The 20,652-nt window shown below is 33.0% G+C and overlaps 1 protein-coding gene and 2 long non-coding RNA genes across 6 annotated transcripts; 1 reads left to right on the top strand and 2 right to left on the bottom strand.

Annotated features, from left to right (window-relative positions):
• The first annotated feature begins 929 nt into the window (after positions 1–929).
• On the top strand, positions 930–3,022 carry LOC142629771 (uncharacterized). Its single transcript, XR_012843114.1, has 3 exons — positions 930–1,211; positions 2,384–2,454; positions 2,587–3,022. It is a non-coding gene; the product is annotated as an uncharacterized LOC142629771 (long non-coding RNA).
• A 7,001-nt stretch (positions 3,023–10,023) lies between these two features.
• On the bottom strand, positions 10,024–14,787 carry LOC142626966 (uncharacterized). 4 transcript variants are annotated; one of them, XR_012842717.1, is made up of 5 exons: positions 14,478–14,787; positions 14,228–14,390; positions 13,927–14,141; positions 13,453–13,614; positions 10,024–10,318 (listed from the first exon to the last, which is right to left on the bottom strand). It is a non-coding gene; the product is annotated as an uncharacterized LOC142626966 (long non-coding RNA). The 4 variants fall into 4 exon arrangements; XR_012842718.1 differs by having other exon boundaries at positions 10,024–10,314; XR_012842716.1 differs by lacking the exon at positions 10,024–10,318 and adding an exon at positions 11,964–12,016.
• Positions 14,788–14,848: 61 nt separating this feature from the next.
• LOC142628573 (disease resistance protein RPS6-like) lies at positions 14,849–16,838 on the bottom strand. Its single transcript, XM_075802643.1, has 4 exons — positions 16,650–16,838; positions 15,350–16,012; positions 14,979–15,243; positions 14,849–14,862 (listed from the first exon to the last, which is right to left on the bottom strand). Exons 1-4 carry the CDS (start codon positions 16,836–16,838, stop codon positions 14,849–14,851), a joined length of 1,131 nt encoding a protein of 376 aa, XP_075658758.1.
• Positions 16,839–20,652: the final 3,814 nt, after the last annotated feature.

Here is a 20,652-nt window from a genome sequence, read left to right as displayed (position 1 = left end):
TGCTGAAGGTGGAAGAAGGAACTGCTTAACTGTGAATTCTATTGTTTAGGTCATTTTCTCATTAATGCAGCTAATAAAGCTTAATGCGGAAGCAGTAAGCTACTTCTCATTGGAAACTTCCCCTACCCTCCATGATTCTCTCCCTACACCCTGTCCTTCCCAACTGGATCTCCCAAAAGTCTTTTGTCTCTTTCTCTCCTCTTCTCAGGTGGATTCCCTCTTCGAACTTATGATGCCTTAATAATAATGATAACAACTCAAAGATCCCGTCCTCAGTCCTTGAGCCCTACAATATATATATATATATATAGTAAACAAAACAGTTTAATTTAAACTTAATAGACTGGTCTCTTTCCCAAGAGAGATTGAGCTTCTAAGAGCACTTGTATCAATGGGGCTAAAAAGCTATATAGCTATTTTAGCTCTATCAAAACACAAAAAACCACCATCCAGTAGTGAAGTTATAGCTATTTTTTTTTAATTTCATTGCTACAGTGCACATCTATAGATAGATGTGCACTGTAGCTTAGAACTAAAAGAAAAAAAAAAATTTATTCCTTACCCAGTTGTGTATATCGTTGTGATGGTTGTATGTAGTGAATATATTATTTTATTGTAGTAGATATCTTATTTTATTGTGATTTTTATATTATTTTATTGTGTTGAAAGCTAAAATAGATTTGTTGCTGCAGCATGTGTATAAGTAAAATAGATAAAATAACTTTTTATGGTACCAAATAACTAAATTTTTAGCTATACCGCTGTGGATGATCTAAGCGAGTGGTATTAAAAAGTGAAGCTATAGTTATAATTTTTACCTATAAAAAAAAAAAAAAAAAAAACTTTTTTATTCTCCACCCAATTAAAATACTATTTGTTTGTTGATTTTTTTTTTTTCTATTCTTTTTATCCAACCGTGTCTATCACTCTCCTCTCACTCTCAACTCCCTCTGAACTCTCACCTCTCTGTCTCACTGCCGCCGGCCTCAACGTCACCGGCCCACCGCTAACCCACTCGGCCGAAGTCCCAAGCCAACCCAAGCCCCAAGCCGCCGATCCACGCCTCCCCCAAGTCCTCCATCTCTCCGCTCTCCCAACGCCGACTTGCCTGGGTTTCATCGTCGATCCAAGCTCTGGGTTTCTCTGGGTTTCATCGTCGAAGCCGCCGCTGCCTTTCTCAGCCCATTGCTTTAATTTTTCGCCGATCTCAGGTATCACTCTATTCTTTCTTTTTCTTTTTTCTTTTTTATAATGATTTTTGCGATATGATTTGTGGTTAAGACTTACGAGTTAAGATATGTGGTTTGTGTTATCTGAGATTTTGAGTAGTGATATGGGTATTTTTAAATTCGTGATTAAAATGGTGTGGTTTGTTTGTTCACTCTGTTCTGGTATCACTCTGTTCTGTGATGGGATCCTTGTGATTTGGTTGTGTTCTCTTCGTTTATGCAGTTTGTGAGGCTTTAAGTCACATAATAGCATGTGAATCAAATGGGTATGTTGGGGGAAATTCGGTGTTTGAACTTTTTTGGCTCTGGTTTTATCAAAATGTTTAGTTAGTTTAAACATTTTGGTTGGCTGCTGAGAAAATGCTGGTAAAGGGGAAATATAGGCACTTAGTTTAAAGTTTTATGGTTATATACTCAATTTTAAGGAATGTCTTTTGATTGCAAGGGGTCAGGGTAGTTGAGAAGGGTCAAGATTACTGCAAGCAAGTGTATGACTTAAAGTAATGTTTTAAAGTAAACAAATCTCAATGAAACTCTTCCCCTAACATTATCATACGTTGCTGTAATCAAGTTAGCCCCTCTTTGGACCAAACTTTCTCTTATTCAATATCATGAAATTCCATAGTTCTTGCATATAAATAGGAAAACTGAGGGTGTAGTAAGGGCTTTACAACTATCAGGAGTTTTGAGTTGTTTTAAAATTTTCATTTATCTGTTGATTTGATGGTGGCTGATTTCAGATTTCACATTTCGTATTTCTGTGCACTTGATGCATTGAAAGTGATTTCCTGCCAACCAAAAGAATCATAATCATGTTCTATTGTGTAGTACACACACTTTGGGTGTGTTGTATTGGATTTGAGATTCGATTTGAAAATTTCCAAGCCAAATATGCATCCCCCAATGACTTAGCAGACCTCTAATTGATTTTCATATTGTAGTTGTGGGGCTGACTTATTCTCCACCTACCGATATGGAATTTAAAGAATTTTATTTTATTTCTTCCTTTTCTGAGAATTTAGTGCGTCAAATATGGCCTATACATTATGGTTGATCAATTCAAATTTGATGTCTTAGTCATCACTTTTGGCATAGTTTAATCAAATTTCTTGGAAGAAAACTAAAATCTTTTTGCGATTTTATTTGATTTGCAGGAATCTAAATCTCTTAAAGATACACTGGTAGTGATCATGTCCTCAGAGAACATGCCATCAAGGATCAACAGGTAAAGGGAATAACATACATTTTTGTTTTAATTTAGTTACTGAAAAATGCATTTAGTTTTAAATTAAAAAAAAAAAAAAGAGAATTGTTCAATCCAGTTTTTAATCTAACATGGTCTAATTGGTTTGATCAGATGCTTGGAAGAAGGAGCAGAAGAGTTCTTTTTGAAACCAGTTCAATTATCTGATGTGAATAAGCTCAAACCCCATTTGTTGAAGGGAAGAGACAAGGAATCAGAGCCCAGCATCAACAAGAGAAAGGACATGGAAGAATGCCACTCACATGACAAAACAAGAACAAAATATGATGGCTTGGAAGTGGTCTAAACTCTAACCAGCAATTTGATGATATATGGAGCTTTAGATAATAGGAAATTTGTGGGAAAATTCCCCTATCTTTTACTCATTTTCATAATTAATTTTAAGCTTTTGAAACTCACAGGCTTGATAGAAATATTGATTCATTAGAGAGAAGAAAGACTACATTTTCCATCTTTAGGATCCATCCCCCCATGTTGTGCTTGGGGGTCTATTGTAAATTAACACAAATAGTTCAATTTTGTTGACTGATTTTACAGACTATTAAACTCTTTTTTATATCTTTGATGCATTTTGTTACCAGTCAAATATGTACAAACAGTAAGGATAAGGAAACTCCATCTGGTTGGAAGGCCAGAACTTTAAAAAATGAATTCTGAAAGAAGAAATGACGTCCTTGTATAATTTGATTTGAGTTATGTATGAGTAATTTATGGACTACATTGTTCCAGCTGTAATATGTGTTCTATTTTATATGTTTTCTTATAAAGTTCTTTCATTTTATAGTTCATATTGTTCCAAGATTGTTTCTAGACAATTGAGACGATTGTTTTAATCAAATATAAATTTGTATATATATAATTGGTTTAAAAAAAAAATAATGTTGTTATTATACTAGATTATAATAGGTTATCATGACAATTGAGAAATTTTTTTTAGTCAAAAGGTAAATTTGTAGATATATAATTTGGGGTTAAAACAAAATATTATTGTTACACAAGATGATTATTTGTTATCATGATAATTGAGAAATTGTTTTAGTAAAAAAAAATGTATAAGTCCAATTTGGGGTTAAAAAAATTACTTGTTAACACTAGACGATTATTTGTTATCATGTGGCGGTGGCGGTGGGGGTGGTGGTGGCAGCGGCGGCAATGGAAGAGTCGGTGGTGGCGGTAGTGGTTGCGGTGGTTGTGATTGTTGTTTTATTATAGTGGATATATTATTTATTGTGCTAAAAGCTAAAATAGATCCACTGTTGCTGGATGTTTTGTAAAGTGAGTAGGTAAAATAGATAAAGTAACTTTTTATGGTGCAAATAGCTAAAGTTTTAGCTCCACAGATGCTCTAACCTTTTATTTGTTCTTTATTTTATTTTTATTTGATCATATCGTGGGACATAAATCCCAAACTAAAACATTTCTAGTTGTATTCCTTTCTTGCAGTCTTCCAAAAAACACCTACACTTAATCTGCTTTGTTTTTTTGTTTTTTTTCTAAATTTTATCTGTATCTTTTTAATCCTTTTTTTCAATCTTCTTTATCTTGTTTCACTTTTTATTCATTGTTATTGAAGGACTAAACAAACCAGCCTAAAAACCACTATTCATCTCCCAAAAAAGAAAAACACTATGCAACGAGGGCGGTGTTCGGACTTAGTGGACGTGATTGACTGATTGGTCCAATATTGGGCTAAGAAACCCAGAGACAATGCAGCAGTTGTGTCTAGAACTAGCTCAACGCAGCCCAACAAACAGAGATGAAATTACTCTTAAGACCAAGTGGACCAAGCTTGATGCGTAGGTCCATCAATAATCTTGAAATCAAGTCCACATTAAAAAGTCCAACTAATGTGGACTCACTTGGGCAAACAAGTTGTTAGGAGTTAAATTAGTACTGTCAAATTCCCTCACTGATTTGAAATTTCATTTCTCTTCAAAAAAATCAATACCCATCATTAAGAAGTTGTAAGATTACCAAAATCAGATTCTGCATTTCCTTCTTCACTTTTGAACTTCAAGAAGATTATAGTAATTTTATGATCCAATTTTATTTCAGATCAAGTTTTATAATAGTGTAAGTATTTGGATAACTCAAAGCAAAGAATAGCAAAGTAAAAAAAATATTGTTTTATGAAGCTCAAACATTCCCAGCAAAATATTGAAAAAGGGTCAGACTAAGTTCATTAACTTTATCTATACCGTGACCCTTTCTATTTTTCATCAAATTTTACAAGTAAATGATTATCAACATTCCTTATAGCCTATTTTTATAATAGGATCAAGGATAGGAGAAGTATAAAGGCCCACACCAAGCATCTTGTTGACTCTTCCTAAGGCCAAAATGGCCCATTAGCATTAATTTTTAAACATTATAATTAGTAGGTATTGTTTCTAAACTATATTTTTTACTAATATCTCGAGTCTAAGAGAGTCGATTTTAGGCTATAAATCGAGTCTCAAAAACTCGATTTTCATGGTCAGATCAAGTCTGATGTGGCATTTTTTCCACGTAGACTCCCCCTGAAAATTGAGTATCTGACACTCAATTCTATGACTTTCTCTTGTTTTTCCTTATTTTCCTTCTCTTTTTTTTTTTTTTTTTTTTTTTTTTCTTCTGAGTTTCATTTCCTCATTGCATCTGTCTTCCAACACAAGGTCAGCCACCACAGGCCCATCGCCGCCGACCAGCAACGCGACTCAGGCGGTGCTACCCAGGCGGCGCGACCCAGGCGCGCAGGTCGCGATTTCTGGGATTTTTTTTTTGGGTGGTTTGTAAATCGAGTCTCTAAGACTCGATTTTCAAGTGGTCACCACGTGGATAAAATGCCACATCAGACGTGATAGACCTTGAAAATCGAGTCTTTGAGACTCGATTTTGGCCCCCAAAATCGACTCTCTTAAACTCGAGATGTTAGAATTATGTTTACTTTCGCACCACTACCTACTAACTATATTCTTCAACAACTGTAACTAATTGCCCATTTTGGCCCTCTTCCTAAACAATGTAACTTTGAGGGCCACCATCAACCTTATCAAAGACCCACTCATCAAAGACACACTTACATCCCCCACAACTAAGAAAACTACCCTCCGTTAATACCCAAAACAAAAAACCAAAGAAACAACTAGAAGTTCTCAACAAATACAGAGAAGAATTCTCAAGAAGGAAACTCACCAGTCACCATCAACCTCCTACAAGCAAACACCGAAAATTCCCTTCCTCCTCACCAAAGAAATGCCCAAACAACAAATACAACCAAAAACACCAACCACTCTATCAAATCCCTTCCTACTCAGCAAACTCAAAGGAAGTATTAAAATGAAACCATCAGCAACAACCAAGTCAACGCAATACATCAAGCAACAACGAAGAGACTAGACCCACCCAATGGAGAGCACTAGGACCAACAAGGCAAAGATCAATAACATAGGATCCAAGGTTTGGAACAGCGGCAAGGCTTGGTCTAGTGATGGAACCTGAGATGGTGTCCTCTGCTAGAGATTCGACAACGCGTCACTAGAAGAAATAGTTTCGGAGACTTATGGTGGTGATGAGGTTCAACAATGGTCACTGTGTTCGCGTGGCCAATGACCATATATTTTTGACAGAGATCCTTTTGCAGCCAAGGCTGAAGACATTGACGAAGACATTATTGCTAGTATAAAATGAGTTTGGTAAAGAAGAGTAGCGTTAAAATGTAGAGCCTCATAAAGAATTACAATCATAAATGTAAATAACCCCCAAAAAAATCATAGTACAACATGTATATATGTTCAAGTATTCCAGTCCCACCAGATTGTCCACATAGGATAGTGAGGAACTACCAACCAAATGATGATATTTATGTGTTGTATGTGTGCCTTCAAGCAAGAATGGACATCTTTCACCTTCTTGACATCAGCCAATGTACCCCAAAAGCAACAAAACAAAGGACCAATAATCATGGTCTACTAAACAATGAACCAAAGATGGTCTACTGATTTACAATTGCCCTTGCATATATACAGCACCAATTGACCAATTCCATTATCGTGCAGCCTGTCAATGAGCGTTCCTTGAATGAAAAACATGTTTACATTCTCAGTGTTGATCTGAAACGGCTCAATTGACATGGTGAGGAATAAGAACTTTAAGGCTTTACATCAGTCTGGAGGAGTAAAAGCGGTGGCTGTGGTTCTTGAAACCAACATAAAGGGAATTATTAGTGGTAATGGGGCTGCTCTTATACACAGAATTTTTTGGTGCCAATAAGTTCCAAAAGGCACCTGCTACTTGCAGAAAAACAAAAATGCTTGCCTGCAATCACTCTTTCATCAAAAATCTCTGCAGAAAATTATTGCTTGTGGTAATCTTGATAGGCAAAATTACATAGTCATGTTCTGAGCCTGATCATGATTTAAATTGAGCCTAAAAATTATTCAAGAAGATTTTTATTAGTACTGTCTTATAGGTTGCAATTAATTGTTTTGATAAATTCCTTGTACATATGTCAGAACACTTAAAAAGAATTTTTTGTGCAAGCAAATAGACACAATATATTGCTGACATTTTTTTTTTCAATCTATCACGGTCTTATTTTCCTTGTGAATTGTTGCTAAGTTTTATTTCAAATTTCCAACTGACCTGAAGTCATTGATGATTTTGAAATTTATCCTACAGAGGTAAGGATTGCATTGGAGTACCTTCACTGTCAAGGTAATCTAATCTTGATGATGTCTAAAGTCATGAATTTCATAAGTGAGAATTCAAAACATATTCTAAGTTAATAATTGATTTGTTGAAGGAACTTTTTCTTAGACAAATTGACTAATATAGTACTTTATCTAATAGTTTACAAATCCCATTATGCCACAGTATTTTGCTTCTCCAGATGAGACTGTGTCAACTTGTTGTCACTGATCAATGTGTGAACTTTTCTATCACACCTTTGGAAGAGTGGTCCTTGTACCTGCATAATCATTCCTCAGATAGCCAAAATATTCTAAATACTGCATTTTTTTCTGCTTAAAATTTTTGAGCATATTTTAGATTCAATTTCAATGTTTGGTTGCACAAGCATCTGTAATGTAAAAAGTGCAATAATACAGACTTACTTCTTCATGCTTTTACTGAATCTAGAACTGATTTCCTTGCAAGGGTATTTCACAGGGATTTCAAGCCTAAAAATGTTTTACTCGTGAACAATGGGCACATTCCTTGACAGATTTTGATTTGTCATGTTGACATTTGAAAGCCACAGGTATTCTAGTTATCTAATCTTCTTAAGCATATATAGTCTCAGGGAAAGGGGGGAAATAGAGATTTTGAAACAAAGGTACTGCATGGATCCAATATATTTTGAGATGCATTAGAATAAATCTAATAAAATCAAGTGCTGATGTTCACATTTTTGTTCTACATCAAGATACTGTTAACAGGTAGTGGTGGCAGTGGTGATAGGGCAAGAGGGTAAAGATATGTTGAGGGACGATAGTGATGTCAAGGTTGTAAAGAACACAGTGTTTTGGTCATGGACGAATTGGTGAACATTTCTATTTCTTAATGTTAACCACCTCCCATTTGAGTCCTAGGAAAAGTAACAATGCTTTCATCATTTTCTTTGACACCTTGGCTACTATTGCTGTTCAGTCAAAACTTTATCTTGACATGGGATTATATATTTAAATCTATCAACGTCTCAAAATCTAAGATCTAATAGTTACAAACATTTTCACTCTAATATCAAATTACAAATTAGTTTCTGAGTTAAACTATAATGAATTGAGCCAACAGTATGTACATCAAGTTTAGAAAAAAAATGAAAAATGAAGACCATAACTAACACAATGTGGCATGGTTTGTGTCCAAATCCTCTCTGGTGTTGCATTTCAATCAATTTGTCTAATTTTTTATTTTTTTCTTTCTTACACCAGCTTGTCAAAAATTCAAAGGAACCATGGGTTCATCTTTTCCATGTGTCATTGTCTTCCTAAAATAAATGGCATTTAAGTTGCTAAAACGTGGTAACAACTTTGTATACAGAATTAGATATTTACAATAAAAACATACAAGTAAGCAGTAATGGATTCAGGGGACAATGAAATGATCATTCTCATTCCAGATAACCCATAATATAGCAAAATAAGAAACAGCCCCTGGGGCAGCCTTTAACATTGTACATTCTGGCCAGCCAATAATTCAACAAGCTGCATAGGGAATGTAATAAACTATGAAAAAGCCACAACATTTCCTTCGTTCTTTTTTTATGGACAAATTACAAAATGAAAGCTAATGATAAAAAAAATCTAAAATGAAAGCTAATGGTAAAAAAAATGTAAAATGAAAGCTTGTTGGATAAAAATCAAAACTATTTACATTTTGCTTATTAAAGTTAGATATATCACTTTAGTATGTTTTTCTCTCGTAATTATTGGTGTTTAACAATTTCCATCAGTCATCCACTTTGTAGGTCATTTTGAAATAATAGATTGAAATTGTCAAAAAACTAAATCAGTAAGGGAAAGATCAAATATGAATCATAATGGATGAGTAGAAAGCTTTAGACAGTATCCATATTTATTTTCTTAATTTATCTTTCTGTACTTACAAAACTATGGGCAGAGGCAGATACAAGAAGGATGTGACCTAGGGATTAAAAACAGAAAATATGGATGCTTATGAATTCTGATATTGCCTAAATGGTTCATGATAGTAACAAATCATGTTCTAACAGTTTCAATACAGAAGAGATGCCAACAATAAATCCAATCTATTGAAATACTACAAGTCAAATTCATAGTGCAAACAGCATTTAGTAGAGATGAGGTATGAATGTACAGTGGTTGATTCATTGTTAACATAAATTAGGAATTTTTAGTCTTAATGGTCCTAATACTAACCTCAATTACATATGTCTGCCCTGTATACTTAATCTATTGAAATTGTTGCATATGTGGGTACATTTATTTTGTTATTGAACAATTCACCTCATCATTGTTTACAGGTTAATGATTCAATAAGGCTTAAGATGCCCATGAAGTTATTACAATAATACAAGGTTTGTACTTGTTTATACAAAATATGCAACATTAGAGCTGACAAGTTATTGATACCCTTGCATCCAACAATTTGGAATTTGAACTCCCTGGCAATTGAGGTCTTCTACAAAGATGAGAAAAGAGGGAAATAATCTACAGAGACGATCACAATGTGGAAGAAACATATTTATGAGTTAGAGAGCACCATAAGGTATATAATTATAATGCTCAGCTGAATCTTCAATAAGTTACAAAGCCCAATTGTATTTTGTTACAAAGCCCAATTGAGGCCTAGGATAGTATTACTTCTTTAGCTCACTAATTGTATTTTGTTTCCTCTCTCTTCTTTTTTGGGAAGGAAAGAAAGAACAAAGCCCATTTTTGTGAGGCTTTTTTTGGGTCTATTTTGACTGGTTGTGGGCTCTTTATTGTGCAACATAGTGTCAAGTTCCAATAACATAAAGAGATCAAAACATGTAAAAGTTGCAAGCACCTATGGTGTATTAAAATTAGATTCAGATCTAACTAAACCCAAATGAAATTTACACAACATTGGAGATTTAGATTAATTTCAGTTTGGAAGGGCACAACAATGTTGCAAATAATAAGAGAAACAAAATATATATTATCATAAATATACCACAATCACATCGGCCCAAATAAATAATACATAAACGTAAGTGAATTAAGCGGGTTATGCACCTTAAATGCATTTATCTTGTATTGGAATTGTATCCATGGATATGAGCTTCCAATTCTTGGCATCTTCATGTTCCAAATGTTTCATGCAAACCAATATCAATGACTTCCTGTACATGCCCAAACTTGTATTACTATATATGCACATCTACACTGTCAACGTTAATATTGACACATTCTAGATTTTACAAAAGCCAACTAGAAAATGTAGGATTCATTTGTATCAACTCTTTACCTCATTGTGCATGTAGCTGCTACTTGGAAAAACAGACTACAATAGCCTACATATAACACTCAAACTTTTCTTGTTGCCTAGGTTTATGGAGGTAAGTTCAAATAGAAATTTAATCTTCCATGTCTATATTTGAAATATGGAAAGTTGACTGCTCTTAATAAGGTTTTGAATTGTAAAACTCGATAAACAAACAAAAAGGAGAAGGAAAAAGTAGTTTATCAAAATATGGTATCATCAAGTGTGTTGAACCTCATACAAACATGCGAAAGTAGTGAACATCATGACTTAACCATAAATTACTTGTTGCATACTTTATTTGTATGACTACTATAGAGCATATATGGCATGCATTAGTGCATGTTCTATGGGTGTAGGTGTGTCTAGTGTAGTAATAATATGTGCCAACTACGTCCCAGCCTGATGTACCATTGATGGTATAGTATCCAAAAGTCAAACGCTTTGTCCTTTAAGTTAGCAAGAAGTAGGATATAGTGTGGATTGAGACACATTGATAAAAACATTTGCATTAACCCCTTAATGACATCAATAATCCTTTGACAATATGCCAAGCATAGCTCACTAGAAAATCCTATTTATCCAGAATCTGAGTATTTGGAACTATAATTCAAACAGTTAACATCTTACACAATTACCCAGTACAGTTACAGATGGGGTCGGTTAAAATACCATTACAACCCTATTTTTGTCATATGATTAGTACATATTGTTTGTGCCTAAAGGATGCAACTCTACCTAGTGGATTACATAAATGAAAGTTATCAATATTACTAGTGACAGTTCAGTCCACAACTTAAAATAAATATAGCAATCTCAAATAAATAGTATAACAAATATATCTGTGGCAAAAGGAATGATAATATAATTGCAATGCAAAGTGTTATGCTTTTAGACAATAACTCATCACAAGGCATATAGATTGTGTCAAAGTTTGCGTGGAGCATTTAGTAGAGGAGTTGGAGACTTTAAGTTGCAACAGTCCTTATACTATCCTCAATTACATATCTCCACCAAGTATACTTAATTTGTTGAAATTGTTGCTACATGTGAGTAAATCTATTGGGAAAACAAATTATTTGGTTATCTAAACATTTCACCTCCATCATTGTTTGCTAGTTAATGATTCAATAAAGCTAGAGATGCCATTTTAGTTAATCCAAGGTTTATACTTGTACATACAAAAATGTCATGTTAGAGTTGACAATAGAGTTGGGTAAGCATGATGTTACGCAAGTCATTGATACCTTTACTACCAACGATCTGGAATTATATCTAGATGTGGTAAATGAGGATATCTCAACACTAGAAGATTTTAATTCTAAAACCCTAGCCAATGAAGATTCCACTAAGGCCATAAGCACAGACCTAGAACTCCTGAATCAGATTTTGGAGTGACAATACTACTAGAACAACATAGGGGTACAAATCAGAGTTGTCATAAAGCAATTGAAAAAATGCTTAGAAATAAATCACTTGATAAAGGAAAAAGTAGAACACACCAGAACCAGCATTTGAGATAATGTAGAAAAAAATATGAGAACTCTTCAATGCGAACCTCTTCAAATTGCACAAAATGAACAATCAATAAAATAATTATTTGTCACATGAAAAAGACTTAAAACAACAGAGAGTACTTATTAATGATGTAAAAAAGCTTACCAAACTGCACATAAGGAAAATATTTATTATATGGTTACACTTGCACATAAAAAAAATAATCTTTCACACAATGCATTAGGGAAAACACTGAACAAGCCTATTGAAATGTCTTCAAAAAAAAAATTATTGAATTAGTCTAATCTCTAATGAGTCATGAAGCACTATATAAAAGCTCTTGAAATGAATTTTTTTTGGACAATACAACAACAACATAGGGGTCTAAATTAGATTTGCCATAAAAAAAATTTAATAAAAGGCTTGGAAATATGAGAATCACATAAAAAAGGAGAAAGTAGAACATACAAGAACCAGCATTTGAGATAATGCAGAAAGAATAAGGGAACTCTAAGATGCAAATCTATTCAAATTGTACAAAATGAACAATCAATAAAATAATTATTTATCACATAAAAAAGGCTTAAAACAACACATAGTAACTATTAATGACGTAAAAAAGCTTGACCAAACTACATGTAAGAAAAAAATTTATGATATGGTTACATGTAAGAAAATAAGCCTCGCACAATGCATTAGGGGAAGAGACTGAACAAGCTTAATAAAATGTCTTCAGAAATTTTTTTGGTTAAAGCAGTCTAATGAGTCATGAAGCACTAGATGAAAGCTCTTTAAAAGAAAAAAGCTTTGGAGAGAGAATAATATACTAAAATGAAAGGCTTTGCATATATAAAGAAGCAAGATGGTCTCCATACCCAAAGAATTTTCTGTTTAAGATGAAAAAAGAACGGCAAGTTTGATTATCCACTGTCGTGTGCTTTATCAATATTTCCCCTGGTTTGGTAGCTGTTATCGCTAATACATTTGCCTCTATATTTGTCACAGCCTAGACTTCCCAGATTATTGATTTAATGTTTTAGGAAAGATATGAATAGGCTTATAACACTAGCATTTTTCTTATATACACTGTTAGACATCTACAAGAAAATTCCTTGCTCATGATAGTTAAAGACCTCCTTTTTATATGAATGCTCATGATAGTTAAAGACCTCCTTTTTATATGAATGCACCATGACATCTTAATTTTTGAAAATTACCTTGTTAGACATTATGTCCGTGTTGATACTCAAGGTTAATGTTAGTGCCTACAAATCTTAGCCTAGAAGACTTGATGGCTTAAAGAAGTTGTTTTTAATTTATTCAAACAAAATTAAGAAATCTAAACCTTATATGTCAGCTATTAAATTGCTGGATCCTACTTCTATCTACACTTTGAGAAGCTGAATGACCATATTTATTACACATAAAACAGTGAAGTACTAGTAGTACCAAGATACATCATCATGTACCCAAAAACTAAATGCATAAACCTGTTACCTTTCATGCTCAAGCTGCCAGCAGCTAACATGACATATCAGATTAGCTGGCCCCTGAATGAATAGGCCATTAAATTGAATGAGAATCTGCAAAAATATCCTTTGCTCTTCCATTCCCAGCTGAGCTTTCAAGCTGGACTTGCAATGAAGTTGATTGTGTTTGCTGAAATCCAAAAGATAAATCCTCAACAACCAGCTAACAATAGAAATACAATAGTGTAATCTTTACAGCAATTTCCCATTATATATATATATATATATATATTGAACCTCCTCTTTTGTAATGTAAGAGAGTGAGTTCATTCATTCAGCCCAAAGTAACATTTTATCAAATACTTGATGTGCTTCCTCTCGTGCCTACAAAAGAATTTTCATCACCACAAATGCATATAGTGTGAATTCATATTTGGTGACTCTGCTTGTAACTCACTTGGGATTAAAAAAAAAAAAAGCGAATTCAGAGTAATGATGGTACCTTGGCATATTTGTTTGAAGTTCAATCAAGAACAGAGGATGCTGACTTCAACCCAGTTCCATCAAGTATGAAGTCATCAAAATACCAGAACAGAGGATCCTAGGGAACAGAATGATCATTTTTGGCCACAAAACTCATATGTATGAGGAATTGCTTTCATCAACAGCTACAGAAATCAACCCAACAATGCTGAAGTCGTGGCTCAGTCATCATTACTGATTCAAGTGTTTGCAATAAATTCTATAATTGAGCCTTTAATTAAGATGTGAATCCAAAAATGCAACTAAAGAAGGAGGCATACCTTGGCATCTAAGTTCGATAAAGATTTTCTTGCCTTCTTTGATGGGGTTTATAACTTGGAGTTGGAACCATCATTGACAGAAGTGTGGGCGATTGGAAGCCCTGAATCTTCTGCTCCATTGTTGAAATCCCTGGGATCTATCTCTTCCATTTCCCTCAGAGCCCTTGAGTTTCCAAAAAAAAAACTTGTTTGTTTCCTTTTCTTTGGTTTTCCAAACAGAGAGAGTGAATAATAAAAAAGAAGAAAGTACCTGGACATGAGCGTTGCACTTGGAAGGGTTTTCTTTGGTTTTCCTTTTCTTTGGTTTCTCATTTCTTCAATGGTGGACATGCGTTGAAGTCAGCATCCTCATTTGCTGCGAAGTTGCAAGGAGGACAAATGCATGATACATGGGCTCCGCACCTTTCTATTGTAATTTTTGCTATTTCAGGATCTAAATTTGAACATTTACATAGAATCTTAATTTCATTCCAATCCTCCAGCATTATATCTTCCAAAGAGCTATCTCTTATATATTTGAACCACATAAAAGAAGAGGAATCTAATGACTTATCAAGAGACCCGAGCAATCTTTCAAAACCAATGGTGTTCATGTAGATAGAACAATTAAACTTATCAAATCTATATGTCACATCCTTCAGTTCCAGTTTTAGTGCAACACAGAAAGCGATTGATGGAAGTTTCCGACCGACCATGAATGATATGGAACTTCCAACACTTTGATGGTTGAACCACCACTTTGGAATCTTACTTCCAGGAAGCATAAGTGAATACTCATCATAAAGTATCCATGTCGAGTCCGTTTCAGATGTAGCTTCATCGAGTTCAAATTCTGATACAGATTCATTGTCCGCTTCAGGATTAGAGTTCATTTCAAATGTAGAGTCCGTTCCAAATGTAGCTTCATCGAAATCAAATTCTGATTCTGATTCAAAGTTTGTTTCAGAATCAGAATCCTGATGCCGTATTCCCCTTGCACATACAATATTTTGTTGAAGCCCTATAAATTCTCCAAACTGCTTGCCATTAGCAAAATTAAGAAACTTCAGTTTAGCAAATTTAGTAATAATCTTCAATTAACAAAAAAAAAATTCTAGAACTTTGAGAGAAAGAAAGAGAGACCTGATTCAATAATCTTCTTCTTGATTGTGAATTCAACGAATTACACCCTTTTGCATATACATCTTGTATACAATGTGGAAGTCTTGGAATTTTCGGAAGGTTCCAGCAACAGCTAAGCCCTAGAATCTCTAATTGGGGAAATATGATAGCAATTTCAGGGAGGGTAGTAACGTTGCTGTATAAGATATATAGATGTTCTAAATTGGGGAAGCAACCAGGGGTATCCATGGCTTTTGGAAATTCATCACAATCGAACATAGAGAGCATCCTAAGATTTTGTAAATCAGAGATGTTACTTGGAACATCTTTCACGTTTTTTAAACTTATTGATAACTCACGAAGGCCAGTGAGATATCCTATTGATGAAAGCCACGCTAATCTTTCCGTTCCTTGCCCAAGACTTTCAGAGCCAAAGAAAAAAAACCTTTTAAGAGATTTCAACTGGAGCTTTGTTGGTAAAATTCTAAGATTTTGGCATTTATCGAGATCCCAGTATTCAAGCTTTTCAAGAAGTCCAACGGACTGATGAACCTCAACTAAATTTATGCAACTATCAAGCCTCAGCTTCTCTATGCTTGGGGCAATCACTGATAAGTCAGGTATTTTTGTAATATTTTTACAACCTTTGAAATCTATATATTTCAATGTTTCGAATCGACACCTCTGCAAAAGAAGAATTTTTTTTTTGAAATTTATTAGTAAAAATAAAGCAAAATAAGGCTATGAGCTCATTTAAAAAAAAAAAAAAAAAACTAAGAGCATATATTAAGAAATAATATCCGTTTAATTATGAATTATAATACGCATTTTTAAAATAAAAATGTTAAAGGTATAGTACAATTTTATAAACATAGAGCTTACAAATTAATGTGACAATGAACATGATTAGTAAGCTTCAACCACCTCATAAATAAATATTTCAATTGTCTCTTTATAATTTGTGACACATCAATTTGTATGTTCAATATGGTAAAATTTGTAATATCTATAGTACTACTCTTTTTTGTAAATAAAAAAACATTTGTCAATAGTTCATTGATTTTCACCTTAAATTATTTATGGTTATGTGTACATTTTTTAATATTTATGCACAGTTTCAAAAAAAAAATATATTTTTGCACAATTTGATTTTATTTATTAAAAAATTTATAGAAAATTTATTTTATATATTAATAAATGCATGGTTTGGTTTTAGCAACAAAAAAAAAAAATGCTCCTTAGCATATTCTCTAAAAGTACTCTTTAACCAAAAAATTAAAAAAAAAAAACTAACAAGAATTTATAAATGCTATGATTATACCTCGAAATGTTCGTCCAATTTAATGTGGCTCCATTGCATGTTAAGTACAACGAGTTTTGTAGGTTCAAAGGTGGATGGCAAGGATGATAAAGGAAATTCATTCCAATCAAGTAACCTCAACCCATTGGGAAGAGATTTAAGATCTTCACAAGTTACATTATGAATTGTCAAATATTTGAGACTTTTCATCTTTCCAAAATTCAATTGCATCTTTCTTGGTTGTGGCAAGGAAAATGTTATGCCTCGAATTTCATCTAATCCCTAATTGGACAAAGAATCACATGAATCACGTTAGACTACAGAACATATGATTATTAAATTTAAAACAAAATCATCTTCAACATTAAAATGAGAAAAAATTAATAACTTTTGCATTGTGAGAAAATGGAAAAGGTAAATCAAAAGGACTTATACCGTATCTCCATTTAGTACTTCGGGATCATCCTCATAACACAATAGCCTTCTATGTTTTTTTGACACTTCTGATTCTTGTCAAGCAATTTCCAAACCCATTTGATGTATCAAGTCATGCATCCATAATTTGTCATCTTTTGCAATGACTATGAGAGATTTATCGATAAGTTTTTCAATATCATAGTATGGGTCATGAAAATTGCTACTTTGTAATATATCTACAGCCATATTCTTGTGGTATCCTTTAAGAAAACATGCAATATCAAGGAAAATATCCCGTTGAATTTGGTCCAATCCATCGTAGCTTATTTTAAGTACTTCTTGAATATCCGAATTAGGAATTCTTTTGTACTTATCTAATGCACTTTTTCAACAATGTAAATTTTTGTTATATAAATCAGCACCTATTATTTTTAGAACTAATGGAAGTCCTTTGGCATAACCTATGAATTGGTATATGAGCTCCAAATAATCTTCTATGGGCTTGTTTCTTTTGAATACATGTTGACAAAAGAGTTCATGAGATTCGCGTTCATTTAATTCCTTAACCTTATAGTAAATTAAATGACAATCTTCTTGTAGAGTAGATAGCAACTTTTTCTCTCTTGTTGTGATAATAATTCTACTTCCAAAAGCAAACCAATTGCATTCTCCAAGCAAATTTTCTACTTGGACTAATTTGTCCACATCATCTAGAATTAAAAGAATTTTTTTGTGATGAAGCTTTTCCATTATCACATTGATTCTTTTAGATACGCCATGCACTTTCAAACTTCTACCCCCTAAGATCTCATAATAAAGTGCCTCTTGTAGTTGGAGTACACCATCATTTGTTTTTGAGTTTTTTCTAACATCCTCTAGAAAGCAACTTCCTTCAAAACGATATGCAATTAAATTAAAAATAGCTTTTGCAATTGTTGTCTTACCTATTCCAGGGAGACCATGTATCACTAACATGCGAACATCGTTTGACTCAATATCTAAGCACAAACTTATTTCCTCTATGCGAGAGTCTATTCCAACTGGGTATTTAACAACAAATAATTGCGAACAATTTAATTTAGCACTTGAGATCTCTTCAAAAATTTCTTGGATAACCCTAAATTGAGGGCGACTGCCAATCACAAAGCATTAAAAAAACATGTTAGAAATAGAAATATGATCGTAAGTTGAATTCAAATTAGTTAATTTTGTTTAGCTTGTGAACTACAACTGAAATTTTGTTAATTAAATTAAATGGCACGTAATTCATAGATCTAAACTGTAAATACAAATATTTTTTTAATTGTTCAGCTAGGATATCAATATTAGTCTTTTTGCAAAAAGATGCATGGAAAATCTTCTTTGGAAGAGAAGATTTTCTAAAGATTATGTGAGAGAAGCTTCTAATTAATTGATAAGATTATTGATCATATATTCTTCTCTTGCTATCTTTGACCGTTGTAACTTAACTAGCTCTGTAATGAAAGATATGATCAAAATATAATAGCTTCATAAAAAATAAAAAAAAAATGCAAACAAATAATATAGCTTCTCCCATAATAATAATAATAATAATAATAATAATAATAATAATAATGATAATAATATATAGCTTTTGGAGTTTTTTTTAATAGTAAAAATTTGTGTTGATAATAAACTAGCGATTAAATACATACTCATTTTTGTAATGCCAACCGGATAAATTGCTGGCTTCATTTAGAGCGGCCCTCCATCTTTGCACCTTGTTCATGTCATACTTGAAATTTTCTTCATGTTTTGCCAACGCTTCTCCAAACTTTCCCTTTTGGCTACATACTTCTGATGGATCCACCTTGTAAAAAACAGGAAACACCACTTGGCCATTCTTTTTACACTCAAGAATTTTGACAAGTTCATCTAAACACCAAGTGGAAGTTGCATAGTTTTTAGAGAATACAATTATGGAAATCTTTGAACTTTCAATAGCTTCGAGAATTTCAGTGGAAATTCTATTTCCTCTTTGGAGCTCATCATCCATGAAGGTGTTAATACCATTATGACGCAAAATACCGTTCAAATTGCTAGTAAAACCATTGCGAGTATCTTCTCCTCTGAAACTCAAGAACACATCATATCTACATCGTTGGGTGAAAGACGAATAGAAGGCTTGTTTGTTAGTTACAAGAGCCATTGTGATTTGGTTATATAGACGGTTGAGAAGATCTAAAGGAGAGGAGAAATAAAGAGCTGACGAAATTGGAAATGTCTTAAGAGTTTGAGAAAGCAGAGAGAATGAAAAATTATGAAGAAGTGATATCTCTCAATGGGTTTGAGAGAGAATGGGAAAGTCAAAGTGAATGAAATGAATGTTAGATTTAGATAATTGTTGTGAGGTGAAGAAGCCCAAGAAAGTCAAATGTAAAATTACAATACGTAGTAGCGTACTACTACTTTCATAGTTGGAGGTCCAAACACGTAATGTAGACACTCTACATTAAACACATTATTTTTACATGCTTTTGAAATACATAAAACACTTTTTTTTCTTCTTCTTAAAAACACATATTCATACCAAACACTCAATTGTGTGTTTTCAATTTTGTAATTATATTGTAGAAACATGGTACCAAACCATTTTTACATTATGAGTACTCAGAATACATTTTTTTGACTACACATTTATAATCACAATTTTCACATCATTTTGAAAACTAATATCTAAACACTACTACCAAATGGCCAGAATGTTACTAAAGGGGATGCCAAGAAGACTGATGTGGTCTCTATTTGAGACTAAGAGTTCCCTTTGGAGTGTAGCTAATGCCACATGAGAAAAAAGTAAGAAAATTTCTTTGTTGAATAGGTGCTTACTTTTGGAAATTTGGATCTTAACGCACTGTCACAATTATCTTACGTGGTAGATTGTGAATGGTGGGGAAAAAATGGTAGATGTATGTGACAGACAACAAATCACAATCTACTATATTCGACAATTATGGCAAAATGTGTAGTACAATTATGAGCATGTTGTGGGCGTGTTTCACAAGAACAATTTATAACAAAATAATAATAACATATAAAACATATTATATGCCTAAATTGAAATTGAAGAAGTGTTGGATGGGTCTGAATTTTCCATTTCCATTATAACCTATCTCGATCAAGTATTAATTTTCTTCTAAGGAGTAAGGACAATAACTTTCGAATCTATTTCAACCATGATATGAGTTTTAATTTTATAATCATATTATATAATAGAATTTTAATAAGTGTGTAAATATTTTGAATTTTAATTTTCTGATTAAGTAGATAATAAAGTTTTAATAGGAGCCTTTTTTTTTTGTGAATCAAGTTTTAATAAGAGCATGATTGCGTGTATTAACTTCTATTAATATACCCCCTCAAAAAAAAAAATTGTATTAATATAATCTATCAAAAAAGAAAAAAACTTCTATTAATATAGATTTACAAAATTTGATGTGGAATAATAGTTTGGAGTTTGGACGGTAGCTGATGCCTCATGCTGGAGGAAGAGTCTCGTGCACTGTTCACAGGATTCGCAATTTTTTTTTTTTTTTTTTTTTTTTCCAGAAAAACAACTTTAAAATTGGATCCCACGGTACTATTC

The sequence above is a fragment of the Castanea sativa genome, chromosome 3, assembly GCF_040712315.1.
Source record: "Castanea sativa cultivar Marrone di Chiusa Pesio chromosome 3, ASM4071231v1".
In the NCBI taxonomy this organism is placed as follows: domain Eukaryota; kingdom Viridiplantae; phylum Streptophyta; class Magnoliopsida; order Fagales; family Fagaceae; genus Castanea; species Castanea sativa.
This window is presented reverse-complemented; position numbering and strand designations above follow the sequence as displayed.